This window comes from Panthera tigris, chromosome B3 (assembly GCF_018350195.1).
Source record: "Panthera tigris isolate Pti1 chromosome B3, P.tigris_Pti1_mat1.1, whole genome shotgun sequence".
Classification (NCBI taxonomy): Eukaryota; Metazoa; Chordata; class Mammalia; order Carnivora; family Felidae; genus Panthera; species Panthera tigris.
This window is the reverse complement of record NC_056665.1, coordinates 368,963-396,511: the sequence shown is the minus strand read 5'-3', so window position 1 is coordinate 396,511 and position 27,549 is coordinate 368,963. Positions and strand designations below refer to the sequence as shown.

The 27,549-nt window shown below is 48.3% G+C and overlaps 1 protein-coding gene across 3 annotated transcripts in view; it reads left to right on the top strand.

Moving 5' to 3' along the window:
* Positions 1-1,137: 1,137 nt before the first annotated feature.
* Positions 1,138-27,549, top strand: part of IREB2 (iron responsive element binding protein 2) — a 46,310-nt gene continuing 19,898 nt past the window's right edge. The window contains exons 1-9 of one of the 3 annotated variants that reach the window (XM_042987837.1): positions 1,138-1,242; positions 2,473-2,562; positions 14,911-15,076; positions 16,870-17,007; positions 17,938-18,156; positions 21,225-21,294; positions 21,736-21,919; positions 22,648-22,787; positions 25,985-26,156. In XM_042987837.1, the coding sequence (XP_042843771.1) occupies positions 1,224-1,242; positions 2,473-2,562; positions 14,911-15,076; positions 16,870-17,007; positions 17,938-18,156; positions 21,225-21,294; positions 21,736-21,919; positions 22,648-22,787; positions 25,985-26,156 (1,198 nt within the window). In that variant the 5' untranslated portion in view covers positions 1,138-1,223. Of the gene's footprint in view, positions 1,243-1,606; positions 1,813-2,472; positions 2,563-14,910; positions 15,077-16,869; positions 17,008-17,937; positions 18,157-21,224; positions 21,295-21,735; positions 21,920-22,647; positions 22,788-25,984; positions 26,157-27,549 lie in introns of those variants that run through there. The other 2 variants (XM_042987836.1, XM_042987838.1) reach the window with 2 other exon arrangements.

Sequence of the window (27,549 nt, the reverse complement as noted above, 5' to 3'; positions counted from 1 at the left end):
AGTTACTTAACTCTGAGTTTATCCTCATGAAAAGGGAGATTACAATAGCACTCATGTCCTGGGTTCTTTTTGAGAAGATTGTCACAGTCATCCAGACAGGAAACGTTCAAATCTAGCCCCCAGTGGTAGCAGGGGAGTCTGGTTGGAGAGGTGAATAAACTCATGGCCAGGTCTTGGGTCATGGATCAAAGGTACAGAGGTCAAGGATGACAGGCGGGTTTCTGGCTTGGGCAACTGGGTGGATGGTGGTACGTTTAGTGAGACAGGCAGTACAAAAACAATACTGGGTTTTAGGGGGGAAAGGAGGAGTTCAGTTTTGGAGATTTTGTCTGGGGTGTCTGTGGACGAGTCCAGTAGGTACTAGTATACACACCTCTGGGCTTCGGAGATGTGTTTGGGTTATAGGTGGACTGGGAAGCATCAGCATGGAAGGGAAACGGTGAGGTGGGTCAGGGAGCTCAGAGAAGGGGCGCAAGAGCAGGGCCCTGTTTATTCCCCGACGTTCAGTAGCTGGGCGGAGAAAGGGCACCCCTCAGGACAGGAAGGCTGGAGAACCGAGGTCAGCACGTGCAGCCACGCGACCTGGACCCGGCAGTTCCGGGGGTGGGGGCCGTAGCGGGGGGGGGGGGGGGCGAGGGAGGCAGGACGAGCCCATGCAGCCCTTTCCGGGGCCCTGGCTGCCACAGGCTGGTACGGCGGCCGAGGGGGCCAAGAGCCCGAGGAGCGGAGGCGGAGGGACGCAGGGAGAGACCTCGCTCCGCAGTCGGCCGGGCCGGGGCTCCTGGAAGGCGCGCGGGCTCCACCTGAGCGCCCAGGTGAAGCCAGGCCAGTGTGCAGGGCAAGGCGGCTTTCCTGCGCCTGGTGTCCCGGGGTTTCCCGGGATTCCCCACGGGAACCCGCATGCCGCTCGACCCCACAAGCCCAGTAGGACACCCGAGGCGGCCACAAGCCCGTAACTCCAGCTCCGGGGCCAGGAGAACCGCCTTCCGGGAGCCCCGCCCCCTTGTCTTTCTTTGTTTCCTCGTCCGAAGATCTCGCGACAGTTGGGCGGCAAATCCCGCGAGCGCTGGCCGGCCCGGCGCTGCGGCTCTCGCGGTGTTTGCGCGAGACTGCCCCTTTCCTGCTCCCCCGCCGGCCCGCCCGCCTTCCTCCCTCTCCCCGCCCGGCCTCCCCCGCCTTCCCCCGCGGGCCCCCTCCCCGCAGGGATACTATGGTCTCCGGCGATGGACGCCCCAGCTGCAGGTCAGTTTCCGCCCGCGGCCGCGCTTCCCCGCTCCGCTCGCCCGGGCCTGGCCGGCGGGCCGCGCGCCCCGGGCCCGCTGCCTTCGCCCCGGCCGGCCGGCCTGCGCGGGGCCCGCCGCTTGCCCGAGGCCGCTGCTCGGCGGCTCCGGGGTCGGGAGGGGCCGCCTGCCTTCCGGCCGCCCCCGTCCGCGGAGCCGGGGTGGGGGCGGGGTCTCCCTGCCGGGGGCTCGCGCCTCAGCGGGTGGACCCCCGCCGCTCGGCTGAGCCCCTCCCTGTGCCGCGGGCTCCGGCCCGGAGTGGTGGTGGGGGGAGGGGGAAGCGGTCAAGGCCGGGCTCCGGTCGGCCGGTCCCGGAGCACCCACTGCGGCGCGGGTTCCCACCCCCCTCCCCCCGTCTTCGTCCTCCACGGGGGAGGACGCGCTCCCGCTCCCACAGTGGGCCGGGGTGCTAACGCCGAGGGTCCTGCCCACCCACCGCGATGAGTCTGCACAAAAGATCCGCAGGCTCTGCTCCCGGGAACGGTGCGAGCTGGGAACGCTCCGCGGAGACCCCCGGGTCTCTGACTTCTTGGTTCGCTTCACTCTCCTTTAGGGGGAAATTCTGTTGTTCGTTTGTACTTTGGGTCTGCAGACCTGGCAGGGTCTTACCGGACAAGTTTCTTGTTTTCGTGTGGTTTTGATTTTATCCATGTTGCCCAACACTCTGTAAAAATCTCTTTCGATTATTTGAAAAAAAAAAACAACACAAAAAAAACAACCAAAAAACCCAACCCTTGTCATTGTGGCGTTCTCAGAGTGTTCTATCTGTACTTAGCATTTTTCAGGACAGGGCCTCCCCCAAACAAACGCCTGTACATCATTTAAATCATTCTTATTTCTCCTCTCTGGATATTCTTTATTGCCACCTTTCGGGAGTTCGTTACTTCACCTGTTTTTATGTGACAAGAATCATGCTTTGAACTTTGTTGTCCAATACAGTGGACTCTAGCCGTGCGTGCTTATTTAGGTTGAAATTAATTAAAATTAAGTTTTAAAATTCATTTCCTCCATGGCTATGGCTGCATTTCAGGTAGCCACATGTGGCTGATTGGCTCCCTTATTGGACACTGCAAATATGCAACGTTTCCACCATTGCAGAAGATTTTAACGGACAAAGCTGGTTTCTGTTTGTTTTCACTTTGCATTAAGGTACTTAGTAGCTGTGTTTCATGAAACTATAATTTTTTTTCAGGATACGCCTTTGAGTACCTTATCGAAACATTAAATGACAGCTCACGTAAGAAGTTCTTCAATGTACCTAGACTTGGAGGCACCAAGTATGGTAATGTTGCTTAAATTTTCGGGGTGGGGGGGAGGGATTTAGTTTCCAATAATAAAACTGCATTTGTTAAGCTCAGCTGAAGAAATTTTAAATTTACTCCCACCATGTTGTAACAGGTAAGCCTACACATACCTGTAACATTTTAAAATCTCCTGTTGGGACTTTTGTTTGAGGGAGGGTATAAGTCCATACCTTAACTTCTCGTTTCAAAATGTAAGTTCATTTAGCAGTGGGTTTTTTTTCCGCAGAGAAACTATTTAAAAAAAACCACAAAACCTGACTGATGATATTCTATACCTATCATACCCATGCTTTAGTTTTTCGCGTGAACAGTGCCCACCATTCTTTACCTGCTGTACTTGAATCGGAACCGTCAACAGGGCCCGCTGATGTGAGTTGTTCTCCAGGGCATGGCTTGCCCTGGCCTGTGCACCAGCACCGTTGCCAGACCTTTGCAGGTGCCTGACCACGGTCAGACCCTTCACTGAGAGCTCAGAAGACTGAATTTGCCTCAACCCTAGGGTATCTGATGGAAGTCTTGACTCTATGGACAATTGAAAACTGAACCAGCCAATGAAGAGAAGACCTGTTTGGAAGAGTGGTTTTTGTTTGTTTGGATTTTTCAGTGAAAACTACTGAAAAGATAAATGCGAAATCTATTGCAGTGCATTTTGGAGGGAGCTTTTCTTTTAATCTTTTCTTCTTCTAGTCTTTAAGAAGATTGCTTTTGTGATTTTCCTGTAGATTTTGATGTGTCTAAATATTGTAGACTGCCACTGGCAGTTTTTTGTGTCCATCATGAGAATATTTCAATTTTTGGAGAAGAAACCTGTCTTAGAACCAGGTTGCCTTTTAAAAATAAAAGGTTCTCCAAAATGGGAGCAGTACCCTTTACCTTACATCTTTGGGTGCGGTGGTTTGTATTAGGAGAGGCTGGTGGTTTTCTTAGTGTCGTATGTCTTTAATTCACATTTCTTTTATTCTTTCAGTGATGGTGAATTTTTAAATCTTGAACAGGGAACAGCTAAAGTGCTTATGTATAAGAAAGATCTTCTGTTTCCCTTTACTTTCAAATATCTAGTGATTCTGGCCTAGAAGTTTCTTAACCCATATTTTATAGCTTAATGATTGAAAGAACATATGTGCGGATATTTTAAAAATTAAGTATGAATTCTTTCTGTGGATAATTTGTGGAAATGTGCCCATTTGAAAACGGCCTGTATTTCCAAAATGCAGACAATCAGTAGGAAACTATCAAAAATAACTAAAATGTTTTGAAAGAGAATGGTTAATAACACAAAAGCTAAATTTTCTCTGGAAAATAAGTTTTCGTGGCCATCCGGATAACTGAGTTCCAGAACACCGAGGTGTTTATAACCATGAAAAAAATAATAAAACACCTGTAAATACAAATGCCTTCAAAACAGAAATTTGGTTTTTATTTCCATGGGATTAAAGTTCTGTTTTATTCATGGAGTGGTTATTAGGAAAGGTTTATTAATAATTAGTACCTTCTTAGTCCTCACTTGGGGGAATAAAATCGGAAAGAAGTGACTTGGGAAGAGAGGAGTCGCTTCAGTGGAGGGTTGTTTTGCTTGTTTATCATCAGAACAAAGAGGCTTTGTTGCACTTCTGGAGGGACCATGTTGGATGGCCTTCCAGAGATGTGCTTAGGGGACCCCGCTTCGTAGTCACCGGGGTTTGGGACCACGGTCTTCTCTGCTCCTGTCCCTCATTCTGATGCCTGCCAGGTGGAGAATGACAGCTGTAATGACTTAACTCTTGCGAGCCCCTCTCCTGAGCTCCCTGCATGCTGTGTCAGGAATGCCTGCGTCGAGCTGAGAACCTGCTGTACAGTGACTTCAGCAAACAGGTGGTTTCTCCCGTGTGACAGGAACTCTAGATTTGGGCAGACGGGGACCTTACAGCACCAGTGCCAGCAAGGATCCAGGCTTCTTTTTTTTTCTGTTTTGCCTTCGTTGTTTTGGTCACAAAGAGCCACTGCACCTCCAGACATTGTCCATGTCCTCGGCAGCTTGAAGGGCAGCAGAGGGAGAAAAGCCCTCTGCTTTTGCCTGTATCTCCTTGGCCAGGTCGGTGGCCGCTGTCCACTTCGGGGAGGCTGAAGGTCAGAACAGGTGGCTTTCCAGCTTTTACAGTAGATGCGGCAAGGGAGAAAGGGTTGAAGTGGTTGGGGAGTGAGCCAGCCTGGTTTCTTCTTACTCGGTCTGTCTTTCCATAGAGCACAACATAAATGACTTCACTTCTGTGGGTTTTTTTTTGTTTTATTGCCGTTTGATCTTTTTGCTTCCCAGGTTTATACTCATGGTGTGTCTATGGAAGTGGACACATCCTGCACATTGATTTCACTTCGATCTTCTATAAGTTCCTTGGCAAATCGCCTTTTTAGTGATTGGGAGCTGCCTGTCAGGCGCTCCGATGCCTACAGCCTTCGAGATTTTGAGTAACTCTGTCACATAGATCTCTGGATGTTTCCAAGGAGGGGAGAAATCACTGTTCCCTGGGACAGTCAGACTGCTTTCTGAAGGAACTAGGACTTGAATTAATACTGAACAGACGGGTCATGCAGGACAGTCAGCACATAGGGAGTGAGAACGGTCAGCCGTTAATAGAACAAACGGAAGGGGAAGTGTTGAGGAAGGGGGAGGACAGTGCAAAGACTGGCCTGGCGGTGGTGAGCGTTTCAGAGCGGCCGTCGCTGAGCACGGGGTGTTTGGCTGGAGTAGAGCCCCGGGCCCCTTCTTTATTTCAGGCCAGCTCATTCACCCTCTTGCCCTTCCTGACTGCTTCACTACTGTCCTGTAGTAGAGCCGAGGCTTACTTTTCCACATCCCAACCTAGCCTCTGAAAAAGCCTGTTTTTTAGGAGAGTTTTTATTGTTTATAAGAAACTAGATTGGGTATGAGAAAACGCAAGAAGACAACACTTCAGGCAGTGCAGAAACTGTCATTTTAACGTGCGGGTACAGATACATATAAATGTGCTGCTTTTAAGAGAAATACGGCGTGTGTGGTTTCGTAGCCTTTTTTTGTTTGTTTACTTGCTGTATCACGAGCATCTTTCCATGCCTTGGAATACGAGTATCCCTTGCTATCTGATCCTCTGGTTTCTGAGTCTGGGAGCGTGAGTTCAGGTAGCAAGGAGACCTATACTCTTCAGCAGCCTCCGGCGGCTGCACCGTACTGCCTGTGGGAATGCATAATAGTTTGGTGAGCTTCTCACCAGCTCTTCCCTATTTAGAAATAAAGCTGCTGTGTGTGATATTTAAATTTTGATGCAAGCTTGTCATTAGCTTCATTGGTTTGAAAGCGTGCCATTCCCTTCACCTTCATCAGCATTTTTCTTTTTCGCTGTGTACTGCGTGTTCCAGGCTTTACCCTTGACTTAAGGAACAAAAACTCAAGGAAAGATGTGGTTTCCACACATCCAAAGACGAAGGAAGAAAGCCGTCAGTCACTCGAAGGCTGCCAGTCTTTTTATCTGTGTTTCTTTTTGAATGTCACTTGAAGGCTGCCAGTCTTTTTATCTGTGTTTCTTTTTGAATGTGTACCCTCTAGTCGTCTGTCTCTGTAGCCCACCTACTCATTTTATGTGATGCCCAGTGTAGCCGCGGCTGGTCGTTACATGATGATTGTTTTACCAGCCAGTTAAGACTGTACCTGTGGCTGACTTCTTCCGCCTATAGTTTTTTTTTTTCAACGTTTTTTTTTTTTTTATTTATTTTTTTATTTTTGGGACAGAGAGAGACAGAGCATGAATGGGGGAGGGGCAGAGAGAGAGGGAGACACAGAATCGGAAACAGGCTCCAAGCTCCGAGCCATCAGCCCAGAGCCTGACGTGGGGCTCGAACTCACGGACCGCGAGATCGTGACCTGGCTGAAGTCGGACGCTTAACCGACTGCGCCACCCAGGCGCCCCTCTTCCGCCTATAGTTTTAACCTAGCTTGGCTGGCTTGTCACAGGTCTGTTGCTGGAGTAGTTCTCTTGCTAGAAGGGGCACAAGTCCGTGTTTTCTGATCTTGTCTCTGCACTGGACTCTGGAAAGGGCTGTGAGTTGGGTTAGCGGCAAAATAGTTTGCTTGTAAAGTTTACACACGGTGCGGAACTTGCTGAGGATTACTTTTACCTAACGTGACTCTATCGTTCAGGGTCCAGCTGCATATTCACTCCCCCTCCACATTTTGTCCGAGGGCCTGTTGATTTTAACTTTGCTTTTGTTGACGTTTTGTGTTCTAGATTTGGCCTTTTAGGTGGCACAGGTCAGGCCTTGACCACTAGCTACTCCAGTGGGTTCTCCACCCCCTTAGCCCTCTTTCTCAGTCTGGACTGCGGTCTGAGGTACTGGGGCCTGGCTGGCTCAGCGAATAGAGCGTGTGACTCCTTTAAAGTTTATTTGCTTATTCAGAGAGAGAGAGAATCCCTCTGTCAGCGCAGAGCCTGACGCGGGTCTCGATCCCGTGAATCACGAGATCACAACCTGAGCCGAGATCGCGAGTTGGACGCTTACCCGACTGAGCCCCCCAGGCCCCCCAGGCGTGTGACTCTTGTTCTCAGGGTTGTGAGTTTGAGCTCCATGTTGGTACCCAGAGCTTGCTTTGCATACATACATACATATATATATATATTATGTATATACATCAGGCAGAGGAGTAGAGTCTGGCCAGGAAACCCAGACAGTCCTGCCAGAAGGTGTTAAGGACTGGAAAGGATCTAAAATTTAGCCTGACGTACTTTCATAGATGCTGACGGAAGACACGAGACTCTCAGAGACAACAGGTGGCTCGTTACCCACAGCAAAGCGGGATCCGTAGTACCAGCACGCAGGCCGCTGTTCCTACAGGTGACTCTGAAGAGGGCCAGGTGATGGCGCGCGCACGGAATGGTTGTGTTTCAGAAAGGGAGCTCGGACTTAGGGAACCCAGGTCTGTTGTAATGGAGAGTAGGCGTGCCTGCCCTTTGCTCCAGAAGGAGGCGCTGTCTGTCTTCCAGGGCTATTCACGGTTTCACCGTTGTTTAAAGAATAGTCTGGAACCATTACTGCGTGTGCTCGGGAGTCATGCCGAAATGTGAGGCGGGAGACACGGAGACGAGCGGAATGGCGTTGTGGGAACGTGTCGGGGAGAGTTTCAGGAGGGAGGGATGAGTAGCCCTGTTGAGCGTTTCTGAGAGGGGCTGTTTTATCGGCGTTTGAGGATAGGAATCGGATTGGCGTGGGCTGAGCAGTGTGGAAGTCTAGAGAAGTGCACGTTGGGAATCTAAGTGACTCTCAGAAAGCTTCACTGAGAGTTTGAAGAAGGAAGTACTCGGAGGCCGTGTGTGTGTGACCTGGAGCTAGAGGCTGTTCATTGGAAGAACCCGAAAGAAAGGGCCAGATCGCAGGCGAAGGAGACAGGGTGACGGATGACTCGGGGTGCTGAGGTGTGCCCACAGGGACGGGAGGCGGAGCTCCTCCAGGGAGGTTGGCACTTAGCGGGAGCTGCGCGGCCGTCTTCTTGGGATTCTCTCTTTCTCCCTCTCGGGAGGGAGGAGTAACCCCGAGGTGGCCGTGCGCGTGGGTGTAGCGGGACGGGTTGCGGTGGGGTGTGGGGCCGGGTCTTGGACGGGGAAAGCGGAGAGTAGACGTAAGGAGAGTGGACGACGTGCGGATTATTGGGGAGATCGGGGAGACGGGCATGAGAGACCCGGCAGAACCTCTGGGTGGACGGGGAGGACCCAGCCGAGGCTGCAGCGCATATTCACGCTGCTTCCAGTTTATCCCGTTACTGTGGGTTTCTTTTTCTCTCCCTCCCTCACGTGTCACCGCCATTAAAACCACATCGAGCTGTCTCACACCCCCTGGAACGGGTATTCCATAAAAAATAGACTGAGGACCTCCGTACATTGCTGGAACGTACAGTGGTGCAGCCCCTTTGGAAAACCGCTTGGCAGTTTCTTAAAATGTTAAACATACATTTACCATATGACCGAGCGATTCTATTCTTAGGAATCTTCTCAAGAGAAATAAAAACAGTTATCCACACAAAGATCTGCAAATGATCCGAGTGGCGTTATTCATGATGGCTAAAAATTGCAAACAGTGTAACTGTCCTTCAGCGCGTGAACGGATGGACAAAATTCGGCATGTACACCTTGAATGCTCTTCAGCAGTTAAAAGAAATTGTCTCCAGATACGTGCTACTGCGTGGACGCGCTCGGGAGCACGCTCAGTGAAGGAAGCCGGACACCCTGAGAGACCTGATTGTATGATTCTGTCAGTATGAGATGAGCCAGAGACAACAGAGCTAGAGACAGAAGTGGCTGTGTGGTTTCCTGAGGTGGGAGAGGAGAGGACAGGGACTGCCAATGGGTGGGAGGGGCCGATGGAGTGATGAAATGTTCTAGAACAGGTGCTGATTGTACAACTCAGTAAATCTAGGATTGAATTTTGTGCTTGGAGAGGGTGATTTTCACGATGGGCAAGATATGCCTCAGTAACGTTATTATTTTTTTTAAGTTTATTTTGAGACAGTGTGAGCAGGGGAGGGGCCGAGAGGGAGAAAGAGAGAATCCCAAACAGCCTGCGCTGTCAGCGCAGAGCCCGATACGGGGCTCGAACTCACAAACTCTGAGGTCATGACCTGAGCCGAGATCAAGCGTAGGACGCTCAACCGACTGGACGAACCACCCAGGCGCCCCAACGGTGATGTTATGTTTGAAACAGGAAGAAGAGTTCTTAGGAAGTGGTGTGGGGTTCGCTGCCCGAAGGACACGTTGGTGTTTTGGCGGCCGCTAGGATGAAAGAACGAAGGGGCGAGTGAGTGGGGGTCTGGGAAGCGAGTAGGGCCTGAAGTGCGAAGGTGAGGGGGTCCGTGGGTGGGCGGCGCGGGGGGCAGAGAAGGTGAAGTTCCCCGGTGTTGGAGAACCGCCCGGGTGAGTGGGGATCAGCAAGGCCCTGAGGTGCGCGGACTTGAATTAAAGATGGTTTGGTGGGAGCAGGAGTGTGCGCGTGGAGGGGGCAGGGAGAAAGGGAAGGAGACCCTGGGGGCCTTCCTGAGCTTTGCACCTGTTTCAGAGGGGGGTGTGGGGCTAACTAGAGCGTCTGCACCCGGCTTTCCACACCAGCTAGGCTGCCCCCTGTGGCCGTGGCTCTGGCTCTGGGCTGTCTACCTAGAGGCTTGCTCTGAGGATTGAACGAGATGACGTAGGCAGAGCGCCTCAACCTCTCCTGAGTGGGTCCTGAATAAATAGCTGCATGTGTCACTGTTAGAGTAGTTGAGGAGGAGAATTGTAGGACTTTTTACTGCCTAACAGCCTGAAAGCGTTGTGCCTAAAGGACGACGTGTGTAAACACGCGTTAACCTCTCCTGGCTCCTGTGGGTCAGGACCTGAGGGTGGCTCAGTTGAATGGTCAGGGCCGGAGGGTTTGCCCCCCGGGGCAGTGCAGCCCCGCTCGCACGCTGGCCCCGGGCCCCGGTTTTACCCGTCACGGGCCCCTCCTCGCTGCCGCGGGATTGCCCTCCGAACGGGCTTTGGCTTCCCCCGGAGTGAGTCCGGGAGAGCAAGGCCGAGGCTGGAGAACTTTCGTAGGTGGCCTTTGAAGTCCGTGCTGTGGCCTCCGCCACGCTCTGCGGCTCACACGACAGCCGGTCTCCGGTGTGGAAGGTGGCGCGACAGTGGATGCCGGCGGGGGGGGGAGGGGGGGGATCCTAGTACTGTCTTGGGGACCAGCCGGAAGTGAGGCCGGAGAGAAATGAGCAGTTGTTTCTGTCGGAGGGACAGGTGGGACGCGTCTGTCTTTCTCACAGTCGGCCGCTGGTACTTAACTACAGATTCAGGCAAATGTGCAAGTTAGTGCTTGTTAGTGACAGTTGTCCAGTTGACGTTTGTGACTCCTTTTGTGTTTAAAGCACTCTTATTTGACAGCTGCTTTTAAATTTAATGTTAACGTTCAAACGATAGAATTAAAAACCTGGAGGTCACTAAGATTATGACTAAACAGTAGCCCCTTGCGCCGCCCTCCATTTCTGCTCTGCAGAGATCTTTCGTTCCCATGGTTATTTCTTACCATGATCTCCTCCGCGTTACTAAATCGCCTTGCTTGTATAGCTATTTTCTTTTTCTTTTTTCTTCTAAAGTGTTTTTTTTTTTTTTTTTTTTTAAGTAATTTCTACACTCGACGTGGGGCTCAAACTCACAAGCGTGCGATCAAGAGTCACTCTACCAACTGAGCCACCAGGTGCCCCTGTTTTTTGATTTTCCAATTTTAGACTTCACTAACTTTCTGTTGTGGAAAATAAGAAGTCGGCACTTTTCTTTTCCATATATCCCATGTACTTCTTAGTTATTACAGTTACAGTTTTTGGCCAAGTCTGTAGTCCACACTTAGGTTATCACAGCTGTAAGTGTTCCGGCCAGGCCACGTAGCAGGTCATGACTGCGTCTCGTCTCTTGCGACTTTGTATTTTTTCCTGGAAGTGATGATGGTCTTTTTTTGTTCACTGAGTTTTTGGAGTCTTTGTCAATAATTCCCCTCCACAACTTCCAGAAGAACTCTACCCTCTACCCTACCCTTAGGTGGTCTGGCAGTTAATTTTTCCCCTTCTCTCTCTCTTGTTTTTTAAATTTTTTTATTATTATTTTTTTTTATTTTTGAGAGAGAAAGCATGAGCAGGGTAGGGGCAGAGAGACAGAGAGACACAGAATCTGAAACAGGCACAGAGCCTGATGTGGGGCTCAAGCCCACAAACTGTGAGATCACGGTCTGAGCTGAAGTCGGACACTTCACCGACTGAACCACCCAGGCTCCCCAGTTTTCCCCTCCTCTTGGCAGCGTCCCGCCTGGCCTTGCTCTTTGCCCCACGGGACACTGACCGCAAGTCAAGTGACTTGCACGGCCACGGCCTGGCCCGGAAGGGTCCCCATTCTTGCCTGTGCTACAGACCCATGTCCCGGACTGTGTGCTTTTGCGTTCCCCTGGGGAGGATGGCGTCTGCCGCCTGCACACTTGATTGAGGGCTGGCCTGCGCAGAGAGCTCTAGGTCGGAGACCATCTTCACTGGGAGCTCGGAAGGCTCTGTCCCATTGCCTCTGAGCCCCTCACGCTGCCCCTGGGAAGGCCCGGGCTGCCTGCGGCCCAGTGCTCCCCTTGCCCCTCCTCTGGATCTGTCCATCGTGCCCGCGCTGTCTTCATAAATTTGTTCGGTTCTGCTTCTCTCTTTGTTCCTGTTCATAATTTTATCTCTTTATTATTATCTCAATGGGTTTCAAAGGAAATGGAGATACTTGCTGGAGTTTGTCATATGTTATTACAAATGTGATTAAATGCTTTCTATGAAGATCTTCAGACAAAAAATATTCCTGATACTGTTTTTCCGGAATAATTAGCTGTATCCAAGACTGGTCTTGTGTATTGGCTTTTGTGATGTTTCCCTTCTCATTATTTCCAAATGTTCTAATAGAAAATTTTCTCCCCTGCAGTTCCTCTTGATTTGGGGGACTTTGTTCTGTTTCTGACTGAGGTAGGATGAGAACTAACATTTCTCCAGAACTACTCTTTGTTGTAGGGTTGAGGGCTGCACGTGAGCCTGATGCCCACATCTCTGTTAGGTGTCTGGTGTTCCATTGTCAGGCAGAACACGAATCCGCTCAAGTCCCTGTCCTCAGGTCAGACCTATAGTAAGAGCGGATACAGGCTCTCAGTCTTGTGTTTCTGGCTGTGTGGCCCTTGTCTCTTCCCTTACAACTTCATTATCTCTAACTTGTGGAGTTAAAATCTCAATCCTAAAACTAGGGAGAAAACAGTAACCCAGTATGTATTTGTCAGCTCCCTATTAACATTTTGCCGATCTTTTGTTTAAAATATTTCACCATTTGGGGCGCCTGGGTGGCTTAGTCGGTTAAGCGGCCGACTTCGGCTCAGGTCATGATCTCACGGTCCGTGAGTTCGAGCCCCGCATCGGGCTCTGTGCTGACAGCTCAGAGCCTGGAGCCTGTTTCAGATTCTGTGTCTCCCTCTCTCTCTGCCCCTCCCCTGTTCATGCTCTGTCTCTCTCTGTCTCAAAAATAAATAAATGTTAAAAAAAAAAAAAATTAAAAAAAAAAATTTCACCATTTGTGTAACCTATATCTCTGACCTTTGAAAAGGACCTTAAAAGGTAATACTCTCAGTAGGGTTCCTGGGTGACTCAGTTGGTTAAACGTCTGACGTCAGCTCAGGTCATGATCTCATGATTCATGAGTTTGAGCCCCGTGTCAGGCTCAGAGCCTGGAGCCTGCTTCAGATTCTGTGTCTCCCTCTCTCTCTCTGCCCCTCCCCTGCTCACACACTCTCTCTCTCAAAAATAAACATTACATTTTTTTTTAAATAACACTCAGCGCCTTCATTATACCTAACAAAATTAACAGAAATTTCTTAATAGGACGTAAAACCTGGTCCGTATTCAGGTTTTCCTGATTATCTCAAAAATAAACTTGTACAGTTGATTTGGTCACACGGTGTCCAAATCGGAGCCACACCCAGCATTTGGTTATTCCATCTCTTAAATGTCCTTTGGTCTGTAATTTTCCTCTTTCCTTTTTCCACGCCATCTTTATGTGGAAGAAACCACGTTTGTTCCTCCGTAGAAGGTACTGCGTTCTGGATTTGGCTGATGGCTTCTTCGTGCTTTCGCTTCGCTGTGGCGCCACCGCTGTGTCTCCCGTTGGCTGCAAGTGAGGGCTGGCTGATTGGACCAGGCTCGTATACGTGTGCATTTTCGCGAGAACCCTTGTCACTTGGGGCGTGTGTTTTCTCCTCAGGAGGCAGGGGATGTCTCTCTCTAACATCCTGCGTTCGGTGATGCTAAGCGGTCAGAGTTGACATCCACTTGCTCGGTCCCTTGTGAGTTCCGCTCCCGTATCCCCGAGCACCGGAGCCTTGTCCAGATTGCTCGTTGGGCGTTGTCGAATTCTGTCACTCCCCTTCTGTTTTTATTAGCTTTACTTCTGCGTGGAGGGACTTGGTCTTCGTGAACTATTTGGTGACTTGAAATCAGGAAGGACGAGCTTAATGAGTGATTTTCTCCCTTTTGTGAGTTTTCAGGGTAATGACTTCTCTAGCAGCTTGCACGGCTGAAGAGTCATTATGAACTAAGGGCTGTTTTTGTATTTGATGCAGTTTCTGTCATTGTTCATTTTGATTATCAAACTGACTCATCAGTTTCCTTTGCTTCCTTTGGTTCTGACACAGGACGTCCTGGGCCCGCGTTGTCCGTGCCCTTTCCCAAACGCGGGACTGACCGTTTCTCCAAGGAACTCGGGTGTCTTCTTCCAATTGGGAAAATAGCATTTAGTGTACAGCAGGCTGAATGGTTGGGGGTGCATTACTATTGGATCATCGTCGTTGGGGGCATTTGCACTGAGCAGAGCTAGGAAATACATATTTTTCTAGAAAGAGAAAAAGATGAGTTCCGATTGAAATGTAAGGTGTTTTTTTTTTTTTAACTTAGCTACTCTGATTTTATACTTCTGTATCATTACTCTTGAAAATTTTGGTTTCTAACCATAGTAACAAAAGTACTTTCTACATTATTTTTTTAAATGTTTATTTATTTTGAGAGCGAGAGAGAGGATCTCAAGCAGGTTCCACACTGTCAGCACAGAGCCTGCCCTGGGGCTCAAGAACTGTGAGATCACAACCTGAGTCAAGATAAGAGTCAGAGGGGCCCCTGGGTGGCTCAGTCGGTTAAGCGTCCGACTTCGGCTCAGGTCACGATCTCGCGGTCCGTGAGTTCGAGCCCCGCGTCGGGCTCTGGGCTGATGGCTCGGAGCCAGAAGCCTGCTTCCGGTTCTGTGTCTCCCTCTCTCTCTGCCTCTCCCCCGTTCATGCTCTCTCTCTGTCTCAAAAATAAATAAAACGTTAAAAAAAAAATTAAAAAAAAAAAAAAAAGATGAGTCAGATACTTAACCCACTGAGCCACCCTGGTGCCCCTCAATGGGAATTTTTAAAAATTTGTTAAAAGACTTTTACACCGTTTAGGGATGTTTTAATTATTGTATTTAATTCTCATTTTCTGTGCTTTTCAGTTTTTCTTGGTCTTCCCTGAATATCAGATACTTGTCTGGCTCGTGGACCCAAATCAGTGCAACTCTTGTATGAAGAGTTTCTTCAGAGCCTTGGCTTACATATAGGAAAGTTGAATTTATAGAAAGCCTGGCATTAACATGAACAGTGTTTTCCTCCGTGTTTACTCAGTTTTTTTTAATTGAGAAAACAGCGCATCCCTGTCTTTAACTTTTTGCTGTTGTGATTTTTACAGTACGTAGGTAAGACTGTTCCCTTGTTAATAGTGATCTTCTCCCCTGAATCAGATGTCCTGCCTTACTCAATACGGGTCCTGTTGGAAGCTGCTGTGCGGAACTGTGACGGCTTTCTGATGAAAGAACAGGATGTCATGAACATCTTAGACTGGAAAACCAAACAACGCAATGTTGAAGTGCCCTTTTTCCCAGCCCGTGTTCTTCTTCAAGATTTTACGTGAGTGGTAGAGCATTTCCTTTTTATTTATTTATAAAGTATTTATTTATTTAAAGGGAGAGAGAGAGCATGCGCTGGGAGGGGGGTTGGAGGGGGGGAGAGAGACAGAGAATCCCAAGCAGATTCTGAGCTGACAGTGCAGAGCCTGATGTGGGGCTCGAGCCCATGAACCGTGAGATCAGGACGTGAGCTGAAATCAAGAGTTGGACGCTCAACCGACTGAGCCATCCAGGCCTTCTGAACATTTCCTTCTTAAAATTCAGACTCCGTGATGGTTGGCTCTACAGTTTTTAATTCTGAAGATCAGTCTACAAATTTAAAGGATTGTCCTTTCTAAACTGAATAAATTCATTAAAAGGCAGGCACTTGTTTCTTACACACTCTGTCGAAAAACTCTTTTTGCCGGACTGCCTGCTTGTCTTTAGCTAGCGAGTGGCTTGTCAGACTTAGCACATCCAGAGGTCGATTGCCCAGCAGCCACGCCTGTCCCTTTCCAGGTCTCTTCTGTCACAGGAAATGCCCTGTAGCCTCCATGCATGTAGGGCAGAGACCCAGGGGTTGACCTCGACCCCTCTCTTCCCACTGTGTGTAATCCAGGCTGTCCACAAGTTCCACGGACTCTACCTTTCAGACGTGTCCTCTTACCGTTTCCACCACTCTCCTGGCCCCGGCCCCGGCCCCGTTCTCTCTCACCGTTCTCTCTCACCGTTCTCTCTCACTCTCTCTCTCTCACCTCTCTCTCACTCTCCTGGCCCCGGCCCCGTTCTCTCTCACCGTTCTCTCTCACCGTTCTCTCTCACTCTCTCTCTCTCACCTCTCTCTCACTCTCCTGGCCCCGGCCCCGTTCTCTCTCACCGTTCTCTCTCACCGTTCTCTCTCACTCTCTCTCTCTCTCTCTCACCTCTCTCTCACTCTCCTGGCCCCGGCCCCGTTCTCTCTCACGTTCTCTCTCACCTGGACTACAGCTGTTACAGTCTCTAGCCTGTGCCCCTGCTTGCACACGTCCGAGTCTGTAGTTGTCTTTGCACAGCATATTGTGATTTAATTAAAAATGTTAACTAGGGTCGCGTCACGCCCCCATATACTAGTGGGTTTCCGTCACCCTTAGAATTCAAGCGAAAACGTTTGACCCCGGCTTGAAAGACTTTGCCTGATCTGGGTGTGCAGGGATTAGTAATTGGAAGAGTTACCCTTCAACTGAGCTTCAAGGGAGGATAATCAAGGACCTCTCCCTCGCCCCCCCCACGTCTGGTTCGCGTGCCACTGCTTTGTACCCTCTGTTTGCTGCCATATCAGTCCTCGTGTTACTGTTGAGCGGCTTCCCGAGAGGAGGCGCTGTCTCTGGCCAGCCTGTGTCATTGTGTCTGGCACACTGAAGGCATGCGGTGAACGCTTGTTGTGTGGTCAGCCGGAGATACGTGTGTCTCGTGGAGAGCTTTGGAGTAGTAGACAGGCACTGAGAGGAAGGGCATGGGGCCAGGGCGAAGGGAGGGAGCAGGGTGTCAGAATTTAAAACAGGGAGAGAATTCCATAGGCAGTTCTTGACATTGCCGTATGCCTCGAAAAATCACGTCTCGTTATTTTTGGTGTGTCGGCCCCCAAGCACTCAAGTTCTCAGGTAATGTTTAACTCTCATTAAACAGGGTACGTCTAACTTTGGGTAACAAGTACATGATCTAACACGAACGCAAACCAGAAAGGGATACTTTCAAACGTAAAAGTGAATCGATGTGTATTCTTTGAGCATATGAAAGAAGAGCGTGAGCCGTAATTTTCGTTTCTTTACTTTGTAGTGGAATACCAGCAATGGTGGACTTTGCTGCTATGAGGGAGGCAGTGAAAGTTCTTGGAGGCGACCCTAAGAAAGTCCACCCTGCCCGTCCGACAGATCTCACAGTTGACCATTCTTTACAGATCGACTTCAGTAAATGGTGAGAGCAGATACCTGTGCGGACAGCCGTGCGCGTTAATCGACAGCCAGCCCGGTGGGGCTGTGCGGTGAGAAGAAGGGGAGGAGAGACAGTTAAGCCTGAGTACGGGGCGCGAGGTAGTATCCACTCACGTATGAAAGGAAAAGCTGGCGAAGTGTACATACTGGTGAATTTTTTTTAACTCAGTCTGAATGTCAAATGATACTCATGTTTGTAGAATTCTGCCATTTTTGATAGAAACGTTTGAGCCTAGAACCTGCTTTGTGGAGTGCCCGTCTGAATTCGTCTTCATTTTCTTTTGTTTTTTAACCTACTTGGCCTTCGAGAGAGAATCTAAAGATGTGAGCCATGAATGTCTTTAGATAATTGGTGATTAGAATCACAGAGCTTGCTAAAACTCTGTTTTCCTTCCCCTGAAATACATATGTTCTGTGTGCAAGGTCCCTGTGACCGGGGTCAAACTAGAGAAGACCTGATTGTGTTGCGATGTGCTGGCTTTTGCTTTCTCACCCCCTGGAGCCTGGTAGCGAGACGGGATTGTCCCAGCCCCTGAGTGCTCTCGCCCTCGAGATTAGCACTGTGGCTCTGCGCTGCTCTTGAGTTGATAGATGGGAAAAGGACCTAGTTAGGTGTTTGCTAGAAGCTCGATTATTACGGAAGCGTGTGAAATGATTTTATTGGGCGTGCAGAGTTGTGCTGTCATCTCCGCAAACTTAGATGACCTATTTGAGTTTTTTGTTTTTGTTTTATTTTATTATTATTATATTTTTGCAAGCTGAGATTTGCTTTTGAAACCTGAATTGAATGCTGTATTAACATTGAACAACATTTAGTTAATTCCACATACCATTGGCAAACTGTGCGTTTTGAAAAGCTACATTTGTGTCACTTTCCTATGGTTTTATTCTGTTTCCTCTTTTGGAATGCTAGTGCAATACAGAATGCTCCAAATCCTGGAGGTGGTGAGCCGCAGAAAGCAGGAAAGCTCTCTCCACTCAAAGCGCAGCCTAAGAAGGCTCCCTGCAGAGGCCAGACCGCCTGCCGAGGATCCTGTGATTCTGGAGAACCAGGCCGGAGCTCAGGAAAATTTTCTTCGCAGATTGAGAACACACCCATCCTATGTCCTTTTCATTTGCAACCAGTGCCTGAGTATGGGATTTTCTAAACATACTGATCCGAGCCAGGTTATGTTTTAGTTAAGGAAATCTCACCAGTCTCCTTCCCTTCTGTCCCTGTTATGTAGCCTCACTTCCATACGTGTGTTTCCTGTTGTGCTGAAAGAAGCAAAGTTAATTAAAATGGCAGTCTCTAAAGACTAGTACCTACTTCCCCTTAGGAAGAACAGAACCTTTCTGAAGGTTTTTCTGTGAATACATTTCATTTTTGTGAGTAATGTAGGCAGAAAAATGGGGTCTCATCTTAAACTTTGAATTTCTTATTTTAGTGAATTTGTACCATTCCTGTGCTCACTATACGTTCATGTTTCTTCTGTGAATTCCCTATTTATAGTTTCAGACCTCTTGCTTTTTCCAATCGCATAAAGAGCTCGGTGTTAAGAATATTAGGATTGTTGTAGATTACAAACTTAATGAGCCTTCTGAGGTAAATAATTGCCTATGTGGTGCCATGGGAAGTAGTGGACCTGCCCAGGAAAGAATTCTGTTCTTAGGAGTTGATAAAATTTCCTAATAGGTAATTTTTTAAAAAAACTATACCTCAGTTTTTATATGCTATGAAATTTTCAAAGTTTAACTCTTACTTTTAAGAGTTGTTTTACCCCATTGTCAAGAGACTGTCAAAATTTTTTTAATTTATGGGGCACCTGGGTAGCTCAGTTGGTTAAGTGTCTGACTCTTGATCTCAGCTCAGGTCTTGATCTCAGGGTCGTGAGTTCAAGCTCTGCGTTGGGCTCCGCACGGGGCTTGAAGCCTACTTGAAAAAAAAAATTTTTTTTTTTTTTTTTTAGTTAAGAAAAATGACATACTTTTTCAAATTTTAAAAATTGTAACACATTTAAGATTTAGAATAGCTAAGAATAATATCCACACATACTTTATCCTAAGCACCACTAATACGTTAAATTGGATCTTTCAAATTCTTGGTAGTTGTACAAGCTGGCGCTCAATATTTAATGAGGCCTCCAGTCAGTAGTGACCTCTTCCTTGCTAAGAATTCAGGATGATCTCTGGGTCCTTTACCATCAGGTTATGACAGTTTTACGTAATCAGTTCTTGTTCCTGCTACCTAGTTGTCCTGATGGTGAGATACAGGTTGACTTTTGAGATTAACATCTCTTCTTACACAGAAATCAGTTTCCTGAAAAGGAAGACTTCCTGATTCAAACACCATTGATTTTTTTTGGACTGCCTTTTTGTAATTGGCACAGTGCAAAGTGCTGAGATGGTCTGTTTTTAATTAAAAATCCAATCTGTTGTAACATTTCCCCTCCGTTTTGAGTCCAGATTACACAGCATTCGGATGGGCTGACTGTGGTCCCTGGCCGTATGAACACAGTGGCCCTTCTGTGCACGTCGGTGTCCCACGGAGGTGTTTCTCACAGGCCCAGCCGGAGAGCTGAGAGTGTACACTTGGCCCTTGAAACTGCCGCCTAACTTGAAGTCCGGCTCCGAGCTAACGAGGGGGGTGCTCTGGAGCCTTGCTCGCTGTGGGAACTGAGCTGTGCTCCCTGAGCCCTGAGAAGAAGCACATAGACATGCACTGTGGCTTCGAGTGACCATGCAGCAACATGACCTTTGTTTTATTTTACTTATTTTTGTTTATTTTTATTAATTTGAAATGTTTATTTTGAGAGAGCGTGGGCAGAGGAGAGTCAGAGAGAGAGAGAATCCTGAGCAGCCTCCGCAGTGTCAGCACAGAGCCCGGCGCAGAGCTCGATCTCATGAACTGCAAGACCGTGACCTGAGCCGAGATCAAGAGTCGAATGCTGCACAGACTGAGCTACTAGGCGCCCGTCTGTTTTTTTGGTTTTAGTGTTTACTCATTTTTTTATTAAAAAATTTTTTTAAAGTTTGTTTATTTTTGAGAGAGACAGAGTGTGAGCAGGGGAGGGGCAGAGAGAGAGGGAGACACAGAATCCGAAGCAGGCTCCGGGCTCCGAGCTGTCAGCACAGAGCCCGACGCGGGGCTCGAACCCACGAACCGTGAGATCATGACCTGAGCCGCAGTTGGACACCCGACTGACTGAGCCACTCAGGAGCCCTGTTTCTTTTTGTTTGTTTTTTAAGTTGACAAACAACTGTAATTTTCTGGACCCTGGAGAACGTGTATAATTTAAGTCGTATTGATACTCTAGTTAACAATCGCCAGCTGGCAGGCGAAGTAACTTAACACTGCTAGAAATCATTTAAAAAAAAAATTTTTTTTTTAATGTTTATTTTTGAGAGAGACAGAGATAGAATGTGAGTAGGTTAGGGGCAGAGAGAGAGGGAGACACAGAAGCAGAAGCAGGCCCCAGGCTCTGAGCTGTCAGCACAGAGCCCGACGCGGGGCTCAAACTCACGAGCCGTGAGATCATGACCTGAGCCGAAGTCGGACGCTCAACTGACTGAGCCACCCAGGCGCCCTTAGAGATCATTTTTTAAATGTCCGTTAGATAAAAATAGCTTTCTAAAAGTGGCACAGTGTTTACCGTTTGGAGGTGGATTGTTTTTATCTCTTAGTTTAAATATGATTTATGTAAGATATGTTTATAGTCCATGTACTTCTACATAAGATAGAACTTTCCAATTTGGGTGAGTTGAATACAAGGTTTTTGCTGAAAGTTTCTTAGGCGCGAAGTGGCATCGCACCACGGTCACCACTGTGCCACACTAGTCCACGCCGCCCGGCCGTGCTGGCACCGGGGCCCAGCGGGGGGAAGGGAAGTGCACGTGCTGGGTGCAGGCCACACCGCTGCCCTCCCTCTTCCTGCTGAGGGGAATCCAGCAAAGGTTGCTCTGTTCTTTTTGATACGTTGAGCCAGCTCACACAGTGAGTCAGTATGGTTCGGGACACTGGGATGGAATAGCTTTCTGGTGTGGTGTTAAAAACTGAACTTCTGTGTTGCGAGAAAGCAGCTGATTCTGAGAAGTCTCTCTGGTAAATTGTTGTTCGAGGAGTTTTTAAGATGTGTGTGTGCTCGTGAGAATGAATTCTTAGAAACAAGGCGAGTCTTCTGTGTAATACATACGTGTAATGCTGGCTTTTCTTCTTTTTAGACCTGAAACAGTGTTAAAAAACCAAGAAGTAGAATTTGGCAGAAATCGAGAGAGGCTTCAATTTTTCAAGGTACACATGATTTGAGGAAATTTTTATATTTAAGTTTATAAAATAGTGACGAGTATGGTTTTTATATCCTTTAGTAGTTCTTAAATGCTTTGTAGCAGTGGATCCCTTTTCCTCCTTCAAATAAGATCTTGTTGGAAACCCCAGTGTATAAAACAAGATAAAAACTAAGTGACTGTAATTCACTGTGGTTCCTAGGACACAGAAAACTACCATTTATCTGGACTTACTAGATCATTTTTCTTTGACCTAATTTTGATTTAATAATCTGCAAAATGAATATGTTTAGGGTTAGTATTTGCATATTTGTTTTTACGTGTATGCTATCAACTTTGACCATATTGAATGTCGGTAAAGTATTTTTTGTGTCAATATTGCATTTTGATTGTGAGCACAAGGTGATATACTAACGCTTGGATTTTTTAAAATGCAAACATAATATAGTGGAGTTCAAGAGTTTTTAAGAATGTGGCTGTAATCCCTCCCGGAACTGGGATGGCTCATCAAGTTAACTTAGAGTATTTGTCAAGAGTGGTTTTCGAAGAAAAAGACCTCCTCTTCCCGGACAGCGTCGTCGGCACAGACTCTCATATAACCATGGTGAATGGATTGGGGATTCTGGGGTGGGGTAAGTAGATGACTGAATATATTTAATTTGGGGGTGGGGGGAGATGATTCAGGAACACTGCAAAAGAGCATACGTAGCACGTCGGCGGGCTCTGTGGCCTCTTCGAGGCTGTTTCTTCATCTGTCATAGCAACAAAAACGAGTGTTAGCCTTTGCGGACAGTGTGGCGCGAGGGAGGGTTTATGAACACGGTGTGCGGCGCCCGGCCGGGCACTGCTGTCGCGGAGCAGCCGTGGCGGAACGTCGTCTGTGAAGGCGATGCGGCCTAGGCCTGTGCTCTAGGCCTGTGTGACTGCTCCCGGCCGTTCGTGCACGCGTGTCTTGCACACGAGTGTTCACTGCGCAGCGTGGGCTGTGCTTTTACTGGACGCCTCGTGGCTTTGCCCAGGCCGTCCCTCTGGCAGGGCACATGCCCTCCTTACCGGGTTGAGAAGTCTTTGTCATTGGACAGAGCCTCTTGAGGTTGGTGGTCCTGGGTTCCGTTCGTATCTATGTCTCGAGCCTAGCGCGGTACTTAGCGTAATAAAGACTGTTTACTGAATTTAATAGGAAGGTGAACGCCAATATTTTTCAACCACGTGAGTGGAGTCATTCCTTAGGACTTGGGTCCACATGCACAGTGAGAGCGAGTATGGTCAGACCAGCTCCTCAAGCACTCAGAGCGCTTGGTGCCCCAGAGAGAACCACAGCTGAACTGTGCCACGCTAACGTCTGTCTTTGTCACTTCAGGGGTCGGAGGCATCGAGACAGAAGCAGTTATGCTTGGCCTGCCCGTTTCTCTTACGTTACCGGAGGTGGTGGGATGTGAGCTAACTGGCTCGTCAAACCCGTTTGTTACGTCCATAGATGTTGTTCTTGGCATCACGAAGGTAATTGTGGCACCTGTGTGACTCAGTGGGCCTGAAGCACGGGGTCCCTCGAGAGCAGGGTTGCAGTTGCTGCCACATCCTCGGGGCTCTGGCCTCCCTGGCCGTGGCCGCGCAGCTGTCCTCACAATCACGGCAGCGGTCGGGAAGCCTCGCTTTGTCCGGGGTGTTGGGCCATTGTTCACGTGACACGGTGACTCGCGTGTTCCTCATTACAAGCCCGTGGCATCGGTCCTAGGACTGTCCCCATTTCCATTCTGAGAAGATGGACATACCCTTGGGCTCAGTGACTCGTGGAAGGGACACTGGGCCGAGCAGTGGGAGGTGGAGCAAGGTCCCTACCAGGCAGGCCAGGCCCTCGGCCCTGGGCTCTCAGCCATGTTGCCTCGTAAGCGCTCGTTGCCTCTGGATTAGAAAATTGTATTTAGGAGAATAATTGCCTCTCCTCGAATGCTGCTTTGAAAACTTTTATTTATTTCTTAATGGCTGAGAGAGAGTGACAGAGCGCACGTGTGTGAGCGGGGAAGGGGCAGGGAGAGAGGCATACGGAGACTCCCAAGTAGGCTCTGTGCTGACAGCAGAGAGCCCAGCGCAGGGCTTGAACTCATGAACTGTGAGACCATCACCTGTGCTGCAGTAGGACGCCCAACCGACTGAGCCACCCAGGTGCCCCCCGCATCTCTTTGAATACTTAAATGAATCATTTGCCCTTGAGAAACTATTCTGCTGGATAATACAGACTGTAGAAGTGTGGGAGGGTCAAGATTTTCTCTTGGCTGTTTAAACACTTTAGAAGGGTTTTATAAAAACTTCATCTGAATTTTAAAAATATCGGCTGCGTGCATTTGGTACATGTACTCTAGAGTTTCTTAGTGAACAGCAGTTTGTAACTGTCCATCCTAAATCTCTGATTTTGAAAAAAAATTTTTTTTTTTTTAACGTTTAGAGACAAAGCGTGAACAGGGGAGAGGCAGAGAGACAGGGAGACACAGAATGAAAAGCAGGCTCCAGGCTCCAAACTATCAGCACAGAGCCCCATGCAGGGCTCACACTCATGAACCGTGAGATCATGACCTGAGCTAAAGTTGGACACTTGACCAACTGAGCCACCCAGGCAGTGCCCCCTAAATTTCTGGTTTTGACTAGTTACATTTTATTTTATTAAAAAATTGTTTCTTCAACGTTTATTTTTGAGAGTGAGACAGTGCGAGCAGGAGAGGAGCAGAGAGAGAGGGAGACACAGAATCTGAAGCAGGCTCCAGGCTGAGCTGTCAGCACAGAGCCTGATGAGGGGCTCGAACCCATGAACTGTGAGATCATGACCTGAGCCGAGGTGGGACGCTCAACTGACTGAGCCACCCAGATGCCCCTTGACTAATTCTATTTTTAATGATTAAGTCCATTCTGTTAAATAAATGCATATGGGAAATATCCCACCTATGGCTCCAATTCAGATCCTGGAGCCTCCACTTGTCTGGTTAGATTGTTGGTCTGAAGGCTTTCGGAATTCTCTGCAGAGGAAGAAAGTGGTCCTGCTTCCTTCTTAGCATTTAGTGTCGATCCTTCTTCCCTAATTAGGAAAAATCTGACGCCTTGCAGAAATGATTGATTCAGTGTATGGCCCCAGAAGATCAAGAAGTTAAATTGAGAATTGCAGGGTCATTTCTAAAGAAAAAGGAATATCTCATTATGGGTTTAGAGAAATCCACACTCTCCTGTGGACGTCCTGAAAATAAATGCCACTTTTTAGACCCCTCTGGCTTTGTTTTTTGTTTTTTTAAATTTAATGTTTATATTTATTTTTGAGAGAGACAGCATGAGTGGGGTAGGGGAAGAGAGAGAGGGAAAAACAGAATGTGAAGCAGACTCCAGGCTCCGAGCTGTCAGCACAGAGCCCAACACGGGGCTCAAACCCACGAACCGTGAGATCATGACCCGAGCCAAAGTTGGATACTTAACCGACTGAGCCACCCAGGCGCCCCTGGCTTTGTTCCTTGTAACGGTATTATATGTTTTTAAATTTGGGTATATTGATACAAGAATTAAATCTTTCATGTATGTTTCATTTATTAAATACTTTATTTCTCTTTTGAGGTTCTGTTCTATTCGTGATTTTTATAGGATGAGTCGTGTATTGTTTTCCACATGTATATTGTTGTGCCTCATTGACTTGGTGACATAGCGTTTGCCTTGGTGTATCTTCCCTGTGTTGCTCGGATCCTCACAACTGGAGCCAGCAACGTAAAGAAACATCTTAGCCTTTTATGAAAGAGTCTGGATTCAGTGGCCCCCAGCACCTCTAGACCGTTAGGACTGAGTATCACTCACGGGTTGAAGGTTGTCCCCAGTTCCCTCCCTGGGCGCTGTCCTCGTCCAGGCTGAGGCTGCTGCTGTTTGGTGATAACTCACAAACATGGCTTGACAAGGAACGAAGTTTGAAGCCACATGTGACGTCCTGTCAGAATGAAACTTACCAATAATTAACGAAGCTGTAAATATTTGGACCAAGGTTAGAATTTGAAGAATTTTTATAGCCAGTACATGTTTTTGTATTTAATTTTTTTAACGTTTATTTATTTTTGAGACAGGGAGAGACAGCATGAACGGGGGAGGGTCAGAGAGAGAGGGAGACACAGAATCTGAAACAGGCTCCAGGCTCTGGGCTGTCAGCACAGAGCCCGACGCGGGGCTCGAGCTCACGGACCGCGAGATCGTGACCTGAGCCGAAGTCAGACGCTTAACCAACTGAGCCACCCAGGCGCCCCCATATTTTTGTATGTAAATACACAGTTTTATCAGTGTGTTAGTGTTCCGTTAAATGCGAGATGCCATCCGCACTTAGAAGCACCACGGTTTTACGTGCTGGCTGTGAAAGAAAGAGGGCTGCCAAGCTAACAGCCGCGCCGAGTCCCGAGTGCACCTCCGTTTCGGGGACGTGCGCGTGTGGATCTTAGCCATTTTCAGCTTGTAAGACCTTTTGACCCTGCCTGACAGTGACACTGGGCCACTCTTCTGTTGACCTTTTGCTTAAAATACCTGCAAACCCAGAACGAGTTGATGTTTGGTAAGAACAACAGAGAACCTCTCTCATTCACTGTCACTGGTAGGGGTTAAACATTCGATTTTGCAGTTTTCAGAGAATCCTTGCCAGTCTTCTCATTACTAATTTTGTGTGCGTTTCTGTGTATCCCTTTACATAGCACCTCAGGCAAGTAGGAGTGGCCGGAAAGTTTGTTGAGTTTTTTGGAAGTGGAGTTTCACAGTTATCTATAGTGGATCGGACTACAATAGCAAACATGTGTCCAGAGTACGGTGCTACCCTCAGCTTTTTCCCTGTTGACAATGTGACATTAAAACATTTAGAACATACAGGTAAGATGACATATCGGCAGGGCAAGCGTGTTACTGTCTCCAGCGTGTTTGTCTGAAATAACTTGTAACAAACAACTACCTTGTGCAGGTTATTGAATATTCAGGAAATTGTTACGTTGCAACTGGCTTTCAAATAAACTGCCTCGCATTCTTGAAAGAGTATTGTGTTCTCAAAACCTGGTCCCCTGTGGCCCGTCTGCAGTATTTTAAAGGAATTACTCAAACTGCAGATCCTCACCTCACTTGTTCCAGGAATGACGGCCGCCACACCCTTCTTAGGGACAAAGGCTGCAGTTTAGTGGAAGTCAGGCTGGCGCATGTGTGCAGCTGTCCCCTTAACAGGAACAGAGGAGCCACCACACAAAGGCTGGGGACCGGCGCCCTGTCTGAAGACTAAGCACATAATCTTGTGAAAAGCAGCCTAGGATTACAGGCTCCAAATCTTTTTTATAGCTTGATTAGCAAGACGTTTGACCGTCTTCTATTGACGGTTTAATGTAGAAATACCTGTAAGACCAGGATGTGCTCATGTTTCTTAAGACCCCGGCTCTCCTTTTTATGTGGTCCACTTCCCTTTTTAAGAGGCCATTGCTGAACTAATCTCTCGTCATAAGTGTACTTGGGGGGGTGAGGTCTAGTATTCTTCAGTTGGGGGGAAGATTTTATAAATTCGTAAGTCAAATGGCAAAATGGACACTTGGTCACTTGGAACGTTGGAGGGAACGATTCTCACTGAATGCGGAGCTTTCTCTAAACTGGGTTTGTTTGTTAGAACATTTGAAAGCGAAATGGTGGAGATGTCTCCTTCCTACATGTCAGTATGAGTTGTGTAGTAATGACGTGTTGCTGCGTAAGAAATTATCCTAAAGCTTAGTGGCCCAAACCGGCAATAATCACGTGTGGCCGCGTGGTTTCAGCAAGCCCGTGGTTTAGACGGAGAGACCGCCTGTCTCTGCTCCATGGGGTCCAGGCTGTCAGACGCAGAACTTGGCGGCTCAGGCCCGCAGTCCTGACAACTGCGAGCTCGCATGTCTGGCACTGAATGCTGGCCATCAGCGGGTGCTCAGCGGGGACTGTCAGCCACAGCCTCCATGTGTGCTCTCTCCGTGTAACCTGGGCTCGCTTACATGGCGGCGTTCCAAGGGTGGCTGACCTGGGAGAGAGTGTTTGCCAACGGTCGAGAGTCCCGTGGCTCAGTTTCAAGGGCCGATCTCTGCCTCTTGATGGAGGGCTGTCGATGGCACATTGTGAGAACACAGTTTGGGTGTGTGCCGTTGCACCAGCCGTTGGAAATACAGTTGGCCACAGTTACTTCTAGTCACGCTGGCTCAGAGCTGCCCAAATATTTAACTGGAGCTCTTATTGCTAACCATCTGATGGTTTTGATTTCTGG